At 38.0% G+C, this 12,660-nt stretch overlaps 1 protein-coding gene across 35 annotated transcripts in view; it reads right to left on the reverse strand.

The window, feature by feature from the left end:
- para (sodium voltage-gated channel paralytic) overlaps positions 1 to 12,660 on the reverse strand; it is a 69,518-nt gene continuing 56,858 nt past the window's right edge. For all 35 annotated transcript variants that reach the window (XM_076621729.1, XM_076621727.1, XM_033346361.2 and 32 more), the window contains 6 exons: positions 11,798 to 11,920; positions 11,044 to 11,238; positions 10,719 to 10,964; positions 9,861 to 10,131; positions 8,179 to 8,483; positions 1 to 8,020 (listed from right to left, as the gene is read on the reverse strand). In XM_076621729.1, the coding sequence (XP_076477844.1) occupies positions 7,238 to 8,020; positions 8,179 to 8,483; positions 9,861 to 10,131; positions 10,719 to 10,964; positions 11,044 to 11,238; positions 11,798 to 11,920 (1,923 nt within the window). In that variant the 3' untranslated portion in view covers positions 1 to 7,237. The remainder of the gene's footprint in view (positions 8,021 to 8,178; positions 8,484 to 9,860; positions 10,132 to 10,718; positions 10,965 to 11,043; positions 11,239 to 11,797; positions 11,921 to 12,660) is intronic.

Genomic DNA, 12,660 nt, shown 5'->3' on the forward strand with positions numbered 1-12,660 from the left:
TGAGTGTTAAGCTTTTTCGTTTATTGAAAATATCTCTGTAAAACGTGTGTATATTGTGGCCGGGCGAGGTAAGCCGACAAAACCGAATCTTTTTTTTTTCAACAACGAAACGAAATCGGGTAGCAAACGAAGGAATACGGTGAAGACATTGAAAACAATAATAGAGTCGAATCGTTATTTAGTTATCTACATAAGTAAAGGACGAATCAACGATGCATTCGCTTACTTTTCTTTTTTTCTCTTTTTTTTCGTTTAATCTTAGTATATTAATTATATTATGTATAACAAAGCGGTAACAACTTGTTAATTGTAACTATTATGGTAATAATCGTTTACTTTATATAATTACAATAATGTAATGTAAGGATGATCGTTAACTAATCGATAACAAACGAATCGTTTCCTCCTCCATCCTTCCTTCGTCTTGATCATCATATTATCCTCGTCACTTCCTTGAACTTCGTCTTTTCCCCCTATTTTTCTTCTTTTATTTTTTATCTTTATTTTCATTTTATTATTATTTTCTTTGAAATCCGATATCGGTCTTCAGCTAAATCGTTTCGTTATTTTGTTCGTACAATCCCCTCTTTCGTATTAATTATTTAACAACAGTTTTTTTATCCCTTTTATTATTTGCTCTTTAATTTAATAATCATAGTAAACATAGTAATTATTTATAATATTGTGCAAATAATCCATATTTTTATTTTGTTTAATAGTAATGAATGTCATTCAACGGAGGAGCTCTTCTACGTTCTCTCTTTCTCTCTCTCATTTTCTCGCCCTTTCGCACTCTTCTCGCTTACTCGCTCCCTTTCTCTCTCTCTCTCTCTCTCGCGCGCTCTCGTTCATTCTTTCACGCATACACGCTCTTTCGCACGCACTCTGTCTCGATGTCTCTCTTTGCTTGCTCGCGCGCATTCACGGCACGCAATTGCGCATGCGCGCCGCCGGCGCGGTGCACAAGCGCGAGCACTCACGGAGCACGCATTTGAATGGACGATCCTTCGCGCGTAATGTTTTTTTCGACAGCTAGCTCGTTAAAATTGGATCTTTTTTTTGGTTTCTTAGCACATTTCGTCTATCTAGCTTGTTGACCCATGGCAGTTGCTTGATCATTATACTGGCCGACAGGCTCCGCAGCTTGACACTTTACTCAATTATTCTCTGTATATATCTTTTTTAAATCTTCCTTTGTTTAGCCCAACTCTAGGATTTTTTCTGCTTCGTATCTTCTCCTCTTTCTGTTTTTTTTTTAGTAGCTTTTGTGTACTCATCAGTTAGTTTTATTATCTGACGACGTTTAGGTTAATGAGTTTCGAGAGTTTTCGAGACACTACAAAGCCTTTTTTGTTTTTTTTTGTTCGCTATCCGTTTAAGAAAATTTCGTGCATTTACGATTAGTTAACTTAGTTTCATTTCTTCTTTATACAATGCGTAACGGCAGTATCGTCCACGGAGAAAGTACGTTTAAATCTCGTCTTACCTCGCTTAACGAAGGAAAGCCCTATATGTATATATATATTTTTTTTTGTTCTTTAATATCTTACAGCCGTCGTCGCGCAAAAGCTGGTATTTAATGTACGTTTATTTTTTGTTTCTGGTAAAACGAAAATCAATGAAGCACACCACGCATACTCTTCCACCCCCCTCCCCCTCGTTCCTTTTCGCAGCCATTGCAAATGTTTTGGCCGATCGAACGAACATTTTTTTCACCGTTCCCGAGCATGTTTTTGTTCCGAGCGTTACGCTCAAACGAATTTTCTGGCAACCCTTCGAGACGCGTGTGTTCCCGATCTTCTTACGATTTTCTCTTTTCGATACGATCGTAGATTAAACGGGCCGAATGTTAACAGGCTTACCAACGATCGGTAAACGCGATTGAAAACCGGGGAAGTTGCGATTCAATCGAACATTCGATCACGAAAAATCTAGATCACAGTCTTCACGTACGCGAGATAAAAAGCACTGTGTGTATGTGTATCCGGACAAAAAGGAGAAAAGAAGAAGAAGAAGAAGAAGAAACGATGTTCATTTGGCGTGCCTCTCGGGGGAAGAACGATTCCTACAGAATCCGAAAGATCCGTTTATCGTTAAAAAGAGGCCAGTGTGTTTTGGAACACTTTCCGCGCGATTGCACCTCGTTTCGTTCGTCACGCCCTGTTTACATATTTTTTTTACTTCCTTCCTTTCTTTCTTTCTAACGTTTGTCGTGTGTCTCGAGAATTTTATTGCTTCTAGAAGTTCGCGGTTGCCCATTCGACAAAGTAGTATCGAAAATATATATGTATATTATATGCGTACAAACCATTTGATTATTATCGAATTATTTGCACATATTACAGCACGGGAGGGGTTCAAAACATAAAAAGGGGCGAGAGGGGGTATCGGAGTAATTAGACAGTGAGCCGGACGGACCATCAGATACGTCGTACTTCGATAGAAGAAGGATCGACGAGTTGAATGAATTTCGTCGTCGATCGATCTCGTGCCTCGATTCGTTTCGTTTCGTCGTCGTCGCCGTTCATCGTGCTCCGTGTTATGTTAGGTTATGTCATACGTTATACCGGATGCATTTTACCGTATCGTTTGTTGCGATCGTTTTGACCTCTACGAAACAACTTTCGAATAACGTGCGCCTACAAAAAGAAAAATTCGAAGTTTCTCGTCAAGTATATGCGCGAACAGCAACGGCGATACAATGCATGTATGCATTTTTTAGTTTTTAGGCGTAATCCGTGTTTCTGCTTTTTCGTTGCAGAAAGATTACCGAAGATAATAGATATGATGAGCGGATGAATACCCGATTGATAATCGATGTGATTGTGCAGATATATTGTATTGGGATATTATCGGAATCGTCTCAAAGAGAGATTCAGAGCGTAAGAAAGCCGAGTCTCGGAAGAAACGAAGAACGACGACCTCTTCCGAACGAACGAGTCGCGAGGACGCAGCCACGCGCATGCGTATACTTTGAAGCGTACTCACGAAAAGGATCATCGAATGGCCCGCGACGAGAATCGTGAAATGCAATTATAATATACGTAGAAAAGGTACGAGGACATTAATATCGGACAGGCTTCTCTAAAATACTTTGACAAAGCGGACTCGACACCGATAGTGTGTGAATTATTTGTACGATTAATTTACAATGATCCTCACCCTCTTGAGCCTTCGTAGCTTAAAATAATGAACATTTGTTTTTTTTCTTTGTTTGCTTTTTCCATAATTCCCCGTTATTTCTCGCGTTGCTCCTGCATTTAACCTCATCATATCTACGTTTCCCTTAACCTCATCGTTCTTTCTTTTTTTCTGTCCAGCTTGTAACAAATTTACACCATTTTCTAGCTCACAGAACGTCCGTAACCATACCGCTTTCGTTATGTCCTCGTCGTCGTTCCTGCCACACATTTCAAATACAATCCTTCGAGCGAGCTGCGAGTTTCTTTGCCACGTTACGTCCGTTTTCGACCAGCGAGAACGATTCTACGTTCGTTTATTATCGCGTCTCCGTCGCCGCAAGCGCGACACCTGTTTCCGGTTAAGACAACATGGACAACGCGGTGTCGCTCCTCTTTCCTTTTCCCATCATCTCTTACTTTCTCTATTCCATTCCGGAACGCGGATGTAAACGTAGAAAAATAACGATCGCGCAATCCGCGTTAACACACACACGCACACACATTATAGTTCATTTTTGTCCTCTGTGTTGTTGCTTCGCTAACGCACGCCCGTTGCGCGCCAAATCGAGATTAGCTTCTTTCGTGTACGTACCTACGTGTATAATATACGTTGATCTGTACTTTTTTTTATGGCGAAATGAACCGTGCATCGCTATCATCGTTGATAGACGCGTTCCGACGAACTCTCGTTTGTCCCCGTGTGCATACTGTTTCAACGCGTTTCTCGATTTATTTCACGCGATCTATGCGATCGTATGTTGCGTGAGAACGATGCAATTGAGGTTATTCACCCGTGATAGAATCATATGCCATGGTTAACGGTCATCGAGAATTTCGTTCGATGTGTATCGATTTACTTTTCTCAATCGTGACACAGTTCTATCTAGCCATATGGCAGATAGGATCGTACTATCCGCGAGATTAGGCACACGATCTTTCACGAGGTTCTTAAGCACGTAAACCCGTTCGAAATCGAGCTACAAACTCGGACGATTCCTTTCTTCTACGAAACATCGATTCTTTTTTTAATTATTTCAAATATACCGAATTTTCTTCTTAAATATTTATATTGCGATTCGTACCGAAAGAAAGTATATGTTGCTTCGTCGGTGTCGTTAATCGTTATTGTCCTTGGACAATCGTGCAGCTTCTCGAATCGCAAACGGAAATTGTTTAGGATACCTTTTGGGCGTTTGTTACCTCTTATGGAGATAATTCGTATTTGATAATTCAACGGAAACTATGTACTAAATATTTTAAATAACCAACATTAAAATAATCATTTAAAATCTTAACAATTTCTTTTTTCAAAACTTAACGTCTTGATTTGGCATCTATTGTTAAACTATGTAGAATGACACAACTTTCTCGCTCGGAGAAATTAATTTATAACATGAATTAACTAAAACGTGAACGAATCCTTAGATTTAAATTTTATCTTTAGAAAATGTGAATTATATTCGAATATGTATAAAAAATTGTTTTAAGTAGACGTTATATTGCTTTGGAACATATACAACTTTGAAGATATGAAATTATTAACAAAAAATGTACTGGTTAACAATCGATATGGCGAGTTCAGTATTTATCAGAATCTAATAATCTTATTAACACTTTACTGGATCGGAATTAAAATTTCGAATGATATAACAATCATAAAATCATCAACAATGATAAACTGAATATTTATATCGTTTTTGCAATTCGTAATATTTTAATAATTTTCCAATATGAAAATGACAAAACATTTAATTCGATAAAATATACTCATCTTCGCTAACAAATAAATACAATTTTAAATCTCAAAGTTGCCTAATTATATTACTGATTTAACAAGTATTTCACCATAATAATTGAGAGTTAAATATCTATTAGAAATATAACTTGAAAACGAGCCAAAAACAGTTGTGCCCAATTCTACGTTATCAACCGAGTTAATCGTTAATTCTTTCAGCCTATTTAAACGTGCGGCGTTTTACTCATTTGAAAGATATACTACGCGTACTGCGAGACGGGTTTACGGGCGCACGGTTGTCGATTACAATTATTCGAATAACGTTACACTATTATGTATATTCATTTATTCCAAAGCGCATCACTACGTCGTGTAAGATTGTGTCTGTGTAAGATTTTTGCAAATGTGTAAGTATCTAGCTGATGATGATTGCGAAATTTGTATTCGCCACACCTTCCCCCTCTCTGTTCCTCTTTGGCAAGAATATTGTTTGAAAAAGAGATAGTCACATTTTCATCACCAACTATCAACATAACAATGAAAACTCATAGGGAAAAAGAAGAGTTGTTAGATTTTGAATCTAGATACATAACTGTTTTACCGACTGACTTACTCCAATCGTATTTCTCCCTAAATCGCTCTATGCGAGTAATTCTTATGAGATCTTTTAAATAAATAGTAATTATATGATCAAATATTAAAACAAATATTAAAGTCGTCAAACTGTTATAATATATGGATATTAAATGTCGAAGTGCAGAGACGAGAAACAGAGAAGCAGAGGGTCAGTTAAAATAAAGCCGCGCGATCGGATGTTCGCGCATCGTATTGCGCAAAATTTGTTCAAGCCGAGCGAATGTAGTAAACTACGCGTACATTTCACATTATTAACATTCTTGTTCACCATCATCATCATCATTATCATCATCATAATCATCAACATCATCATTTATAATCGTTATCTTAATCGTTCTATGATCATCCTCACTATTATCGTCAGTTATGATCAGCATCTTCATCAATGTCTTCGTTTTCTCCATTGTTCCGTCGTTCTTTTCTCGTCTCCTTCTTTCTTTTCTGTTCAGTTTCAGGTTCAGAAAACTCTCTCGTCTTTATACACCACTGTACGATGACCAGAATAACGGATCAAAATGTCACCCACGAACCTCGACCGCAGCGAATCAACATTGATTTTTACATTTTTATAGATTTTCTATAACCTTCCTCTTCTTCGTTTGTTGTGTTTATCAGCGAATTGGCGAGTCGCTGTTCAAAACCATGTAAAAAATCCAATATACGCGGGTAAAATTTTACGAATCGGCTATGTACCGTGTTAATTTTTGTTTCCTCTAGAGTAGATGAGAAACGATCGCTGATCTCTTGTTTTCTTTCTCTGTTTTCTGAACGCGGCAATATTAACTGTCTCGCCGTAGAACGCAGGCGTTCGTTTCAATGTCGGCCGGAGCGAAAAGATGATTCTTTGCTTTCGTTTCATTGCGTTTCGAGTACGCGTGCATATAACGCAGCTGGCGCGGATCGTCATCGTCATCGTCATCGTACGATCTCTAAAAGAAGAAGAACGGTAAGGAATGCCGTAACGAAGTCCATCGAGGGCAGGAATTCTGAGTACGTTGCAACGTGAACCGTCGAGTCCTGATTTGTTTTTTGAAGGGGGGGAAGTTGACTCGAAGATTACGTTGTTCATAGTCGAGTACACTTTTCTATACACCGACTATCGTTATACTCTTTCTATGTGTTCTTCTCAGTTATCAGTTCTTGCCCTTCGATTCCTCTTCGTATGTCCATCCTTATCTTCGTTTCGTAGCCAAATCCTATTATATTCGATCACGGTTTCTTCCATAAATATTCCTCCGCGGAACGAGAGAACCGAGCCAATCCCAACAACGAGCACGGACGATGGGTGTACGCGGTATCAGCAGTCTATGTTTCTCTCTGTCGTCTCACTATTCGCGCCCCATTCTCGAACGACTCGCCCAGAAAAACCAAAATGAAACATCCTGTGTTCTGTTCCCTCATGTGTCCCATTTCTCGCTCTTGTGTGTTCATCAGCTAGCGACGTGTCTCCCAACGATCGTAGCGTTTACAATGGATTTAAAGGCAACTCGTTGGAGGAATGTATTTTTTTTTTTAAATATTTTGTTTATACAACTATAAGGCTGTCGATGGAGAGCGCGCGCGAGGTCCGTGAGGCCGCTGCTCTCCGCGAGCAGTATTAGCGCGTCTGTTATAATTCTATAGTTGTTAGTCGTGATGGCGCTTACTACGACGGTGGCGGTGCTTGGGACGTCGTGGACGCCGATCAGACGTCCGCGGTTCTCGAGGTTACGCTCGGCGATCGGCTATGTATGACGACTCTGTGGCCATTTTTCGTCACGAAACCGTCGCTCTCGACCAAGACCGCGGTTTGTCTGACCCGTGGATCGGTGTCAGCGTCGTCGCTTTCTTCGCTTGGTCCGCCTAGACGTTGTTGCTTGTGCTTTCTCCAGGCGTTCTGAATCAGACGCGCGCAATACTCCTCACGCTGACGCCACAGAGTCGAGGAAACTGGTTCGTAACCAGCCTCACCTGGACGCGTCTGAACCTCGATCTCTGCCGACTCCTCGATCGGATTACCCTTGCGCGCGAAGAAGTCTTTCGTGAGAGCATCCAGAATGTCTACGCAGAACATCATATCCCCCTTGCATATTGGGATGTCCATAGATACGATCTTGTACTTGTTTGGCTTGTGTATCTGTAACGGCGGTTCCAGCACGTCCAAGAAATCGGACAGCTGATCGTATCTGATGTACTGCGTTCCATCTGGGTCGAACTGTTGCCAGATCTCGTAGTACATGTCGTAGTCGTCATCCGTCAGACCCTCCTGCACATCCTCGGTAGCTTGGGAGTAATTCTCCAAGATCACGGCGATGTACATGTTTATCACGATCAAGAAACTGATCACCAGGTACGAGAGAAGATAGGCGATGCCGATCGTGGACGAACCACAGTTGCCCGGATATCCTATCTCGTTGTTCGGTTCCTGGCAGTCCTCCTCATTTATTATACCGTCGAGGACGCCATCCCAACCGGCAGACGTTGACATCTAGACGAATTCAAGAATTTTTATGTAATGATTTTGTTGCAAAAATCCAGTTTATTTAGCTGTGTAACATTAAAATAATACAAAACACGTTGCAGTGTCTTTCATACTGAAGCACACTTGGAAAATTATGTTTCAATGAACGTAGTAGGTATAATTACCTGGAATAGCAATATCATCGACTGGCCGAACGTTTTGAAATTGTATACATCATCCAGTCCGCTCTTGTCTTTCACGTGCATGAAGAATGACATTCCAAAAATCGCGAAGATAAACATCACCAAAAACAGTAATAGGCAAATATTGAAGAGAGCTGGTAACGACATCGCCAGGGCGAAGAGAAGAGTTCGAATACCCTTAGCACCTTTCACGAGTCGAAGCACACGACCGACTTTTGCCACCCTTACTACACGGAGCAAGGTCGGCGATACGAAATATTTCTCAATAATATCGCTGAGAACCAGACCTAAAGGGAACACATATGCATTTTATTACAATAATCCTTAATAAGACAATAAGAAAGGATAAGATTTATGTGTCAACTAGATTAGGTTGTGCGATCTAGGTAAAGGCGGTGCTCTCTAAGTTGATAAGTGTTTTAAGTTCCATGCAACGGAAAATCTTTGCACACAGGATTACTAGTCTTATGAAACTTAATTCATTCATTGAATATGAAGTACGTGAAAAATTATGCGTTTCTAACTCTAATTTGATTTGTAAGCAATAATATTGCACAATGAATGATAACAAAGAGTTTCGTGAAAATAGTGTTTCTTATTTTGTTTCTTCAAGAAGAAGATTCAAGGTGTTTGATGCACGATTCAAGATTCACAAAAAAAAAAATAGATTTAAAAAAAACATGCATCATACAGTCCTAAGGACTGTTATCCCTTGTTCTCTAATCTTTTCTTCTTGTTAGATCTGGCTATAAAAAAAATTAACATGCAGTTATAGATTGATAAAAAAAACAGAAACTTGATTAAAGCTCGATCACTCGTTAGATCACGCGGTGCTGTACAAGAAAAAAAAATGTATCATTGTCGTAGGTTTTCGTGTTAGGCATTCAAAAGTTTAAAGATGAGCAGACTAGCAATCGGTTACTCCTTTCTACGAAGACTAATTTGGAAAAAAATTCTCGTAATACAGACCCGCTCTTACCCGATTTTTTGACTAATGATCGTCTTTACATCAATCAACATGTGTAAATACCAGTCAAATACGACATTATATCAATATAAAAAGATACCAACAAATGTTTAACCATTAAAACCGTTTAAATCGTTAATTTAAGATTGAAAGTTTATTATGAAAAACTTGATATTAGACTTGTTAAAGTTTATTAGAAATATATGTAAAAAATAGATAAATAAATTGCGCAATCAAATGATAATGAATTAAGTTAAGAATCAAATTTTATGAATTTCTAAAATTAATATAAAAATATTTGGATATTGATCTGCTTTATAAATAAAGAGCTATAATGTTGCTTTTAATGACTGGACACATGTTCATAACCATGAGGAAACGAGGATTATACAGGATAGGAAAGATAGGATTACACATAACATCAATGTAAGGCTACGTAACATAATGACGCTGATCAGTCGTTGCAGCACACGTGAAATATTAATCCTGTACGCTTTCTTTTTTGCTAAGATGCTAAGTTTTGCGTGCAGTAGAGATAATGAATTGAACATGCTCATTTGCATCCTAATTAAAAAAAAAAAAAAAAGAAGAGAGAGCTATGTTGTGTGATGAAAAAGCTAACAGGATTATCTTTTCCATTATCATGTATCAATTTCACGGGGGCCATACGACTGAACTAATCATTACATTACATTACCTAATATTGACAATATAACAACAACAAAATCAAAGAGGTTCCATGGCTCCTTGAAATAGTGGTAACGCAGAGCGAAGATCTTCATGAGACACTCGCTGGTGAATATCACAATGAATATCATGTTTAGATAGTCCAGAACATCGCTGAAAGTCTGAGTTTGTTGATAGTGGTCCAACGTCATCGTAAGCATATTCAGTCCGATGAACAACATGATTATCATATCGAACTTTTTGTCCGTCACTATTTCAAACACTATCGCCTGCGGCCTCCACTGAAAGACAAAATGTTTGCGTTAAAATAGAGATTTTTTAATTGGAAAAAGAAAGTAGAAAAATTCGATAAGCACCTACTTCTTAATAAGCTATTCGGCTATCGAAATAGACATTCGCTAAAGTCTTACAATTTGAAACATATAATTACCAAAATTTTACTTAAGATTTACTTAACTGTCAGAATGTTACGATACAACACAATGAATCGGTAAAATTTTAGAATTGGAAGTTCCCAATAGGTAGAATTTCAAAATTATAAATTCTCACTCACAGTAAAATTTCATAATTAAGAATTTCCTATTACTAAAATTTCACGACCAAAGACTCTTATTCTACTAAAGTCTTATAATTAAAAGTTGTTCACCGCCAAAACTTTACAATTAAACACTTGCAACCCCTAAAGCTTTACAATTTAAGATGACTAATCACGGAAATTGCAATGTTCAAAATTCAACTATATACAAAATTTGATACAAATGGACTTAAGCGCTGTAAAAAAGATTATCAGATTGAGTTGCTAGGATCAAGAGAAGAATCGAAGAGGAAGAAATTCACAAATATTCCAACGACATAATTCTCTACATACTCTTGGACGTGGAATGGCTTTCAATGGTTTCTTGCTACCCATCTTTTTCATAGCGTTGTAATATTTCTTCTGGTCTTCCGTCATGAACATCTCGAGGGAACCACCCGCCTTTTTCTTCTGCTCGTTGAAGTTATCGATGATCACACCAATGAATAGATTAAGGGTAAAAAACGATCCGAATATAATGAAGAATACAAAATAGAAATACATGTAGATGTTTGTTTCACGAATTGGTTGTTTGTTGAGCTGTAGACACAAAAGAAAGATTAATTAAAGAATCAAACAATGATTGTTGATTAATTCAAGTTACAAACGATACACTCACCTCCCTAGAATCTATCGCGTCATTCATGATCTGAATCCATCCTTTAAACGTGGCCACTTGGAACAAGCACAGATAAGCCTTTCCTACGTGGTCGAAATTCATCGGAGAATTCTCCCAGGTATAGTTCTCAGCCAAACAGGCGTTTCGGTCAGGGATTATTTCGTGGCTGAGTGTTGTTTTATTCGCATCTACGCACTGTAAAGAGACAACGAATATAGTTAATTGAATAGAAAAATATACGTACGACGTTTCACGATTCTTTATTATCGCATATTTTTCAAGGTAAGCTGAAGGAAAAATAGGAACATTCTGCTACCTTTAATTTTCCGATATTGGCTTTTCGGGATGGACAATGGTGTTTCTAGCTCAAAATGCAAATGCCAAGTGCACGTGCAAAATCGGAACACGATCGCTCATCCTGAAGAAGCAATATCAAAATATCTCATCATCGTGAAAGTTTGAAATGCAAAGTACTTCTCTAATCTGTTTTGAATTACCAATACGATTCAATCGAAAGATTAATACTACCAGGTGTAAGTTGTTAAGCTATAAGAGCTCTGTATAAGAGTGGAATGTTGAGTCGATTGAATGTAAATCTCCGGTGAATAAATTCTAAATAATTTAGGACGATGAAATAACTTCCTCGAGCATTCAGCGATTCGCGTACAGTTCTCTCGTTTTCCTTGATCAGATTTGAACACAAATACGTTCCAAGCATTATGCTTAATTACAGAAACGCTTTTGAAATAATTACCTTGAAATATTTGCCGGCAAAAAGCTGTACACCCATAATGGCGAAGATCAACCAGAAGATAAGACACACCAGTAACACGTTGAAAATGGATGGAATGGCTTGAACCAAAGCGTTGACGACTACCTGTGAGACAAAACCGTTCGTTAAAGTATCTGAAAATCGGTCCAATAAATGTTTCTTTTTTTTTTTTTAATTCTGTTTCTCTATGTGCTTAAGTATGCGTTTCTATGCATCTCTACGCGTTTCTAAGTAAATGTCTACGCCGTGTGTTACGAATTCATCGTATGTGCAATGTAAATCTTGGATTCGTATTTTGCGATAAAATAAACGAAAGGATAAAACACCGCGCGAAAGCAAACAGGAATGTCGCATTATTATATATATCGTATATAATTGGAACTTGATGAAAATTGATAAGAGTGCAAAAGAAATTCAATTGAATTTAACACGTGAGTGAAATCAGTCCTAGTCAATTTCTACGAAAAATGGGCAAAGAATCTATCGTATAAAAATGTAATATCACGTTCAAATGTTCAGCTTCGTATAATTTTTATCTGAAAACAAGAAGCATGCAACATCGCTGCTCGATTTCGCCCGATTTTTCACGATTGCACAGGATCAAATCAGGAAACAGAGTCGATAAAATATCTTGGCTCATCTTTTTCGCAACAACATCTACGAAACGAGTCCAATCGAGTTTTCCCATGAATTTGTTCTCTTTCCTTTTTATGGAACAGTAAACCGAGGTAAACCCTGCATACTTACTTCAACACAATAATTATCACGTTCAATTTCGTACAACTACACCGCACGAACATAGATTATATATATATATATATATGTATACCAATGAAACACCGAAA

This window comes from Bombus vancouverensis, chromosome 9 (genome assembly GCF_051014615.1).
Source record: "Bombus vancouverensis nearcticus chromosome 9, iyBomVanc1_principal, whole genome shotgun sequence".
NCBI lineage: Eukaryota > Metazoa > Arthropoda > Insecta > Hymenoptera > Apidae > Bombus > Bombus vancouverensis.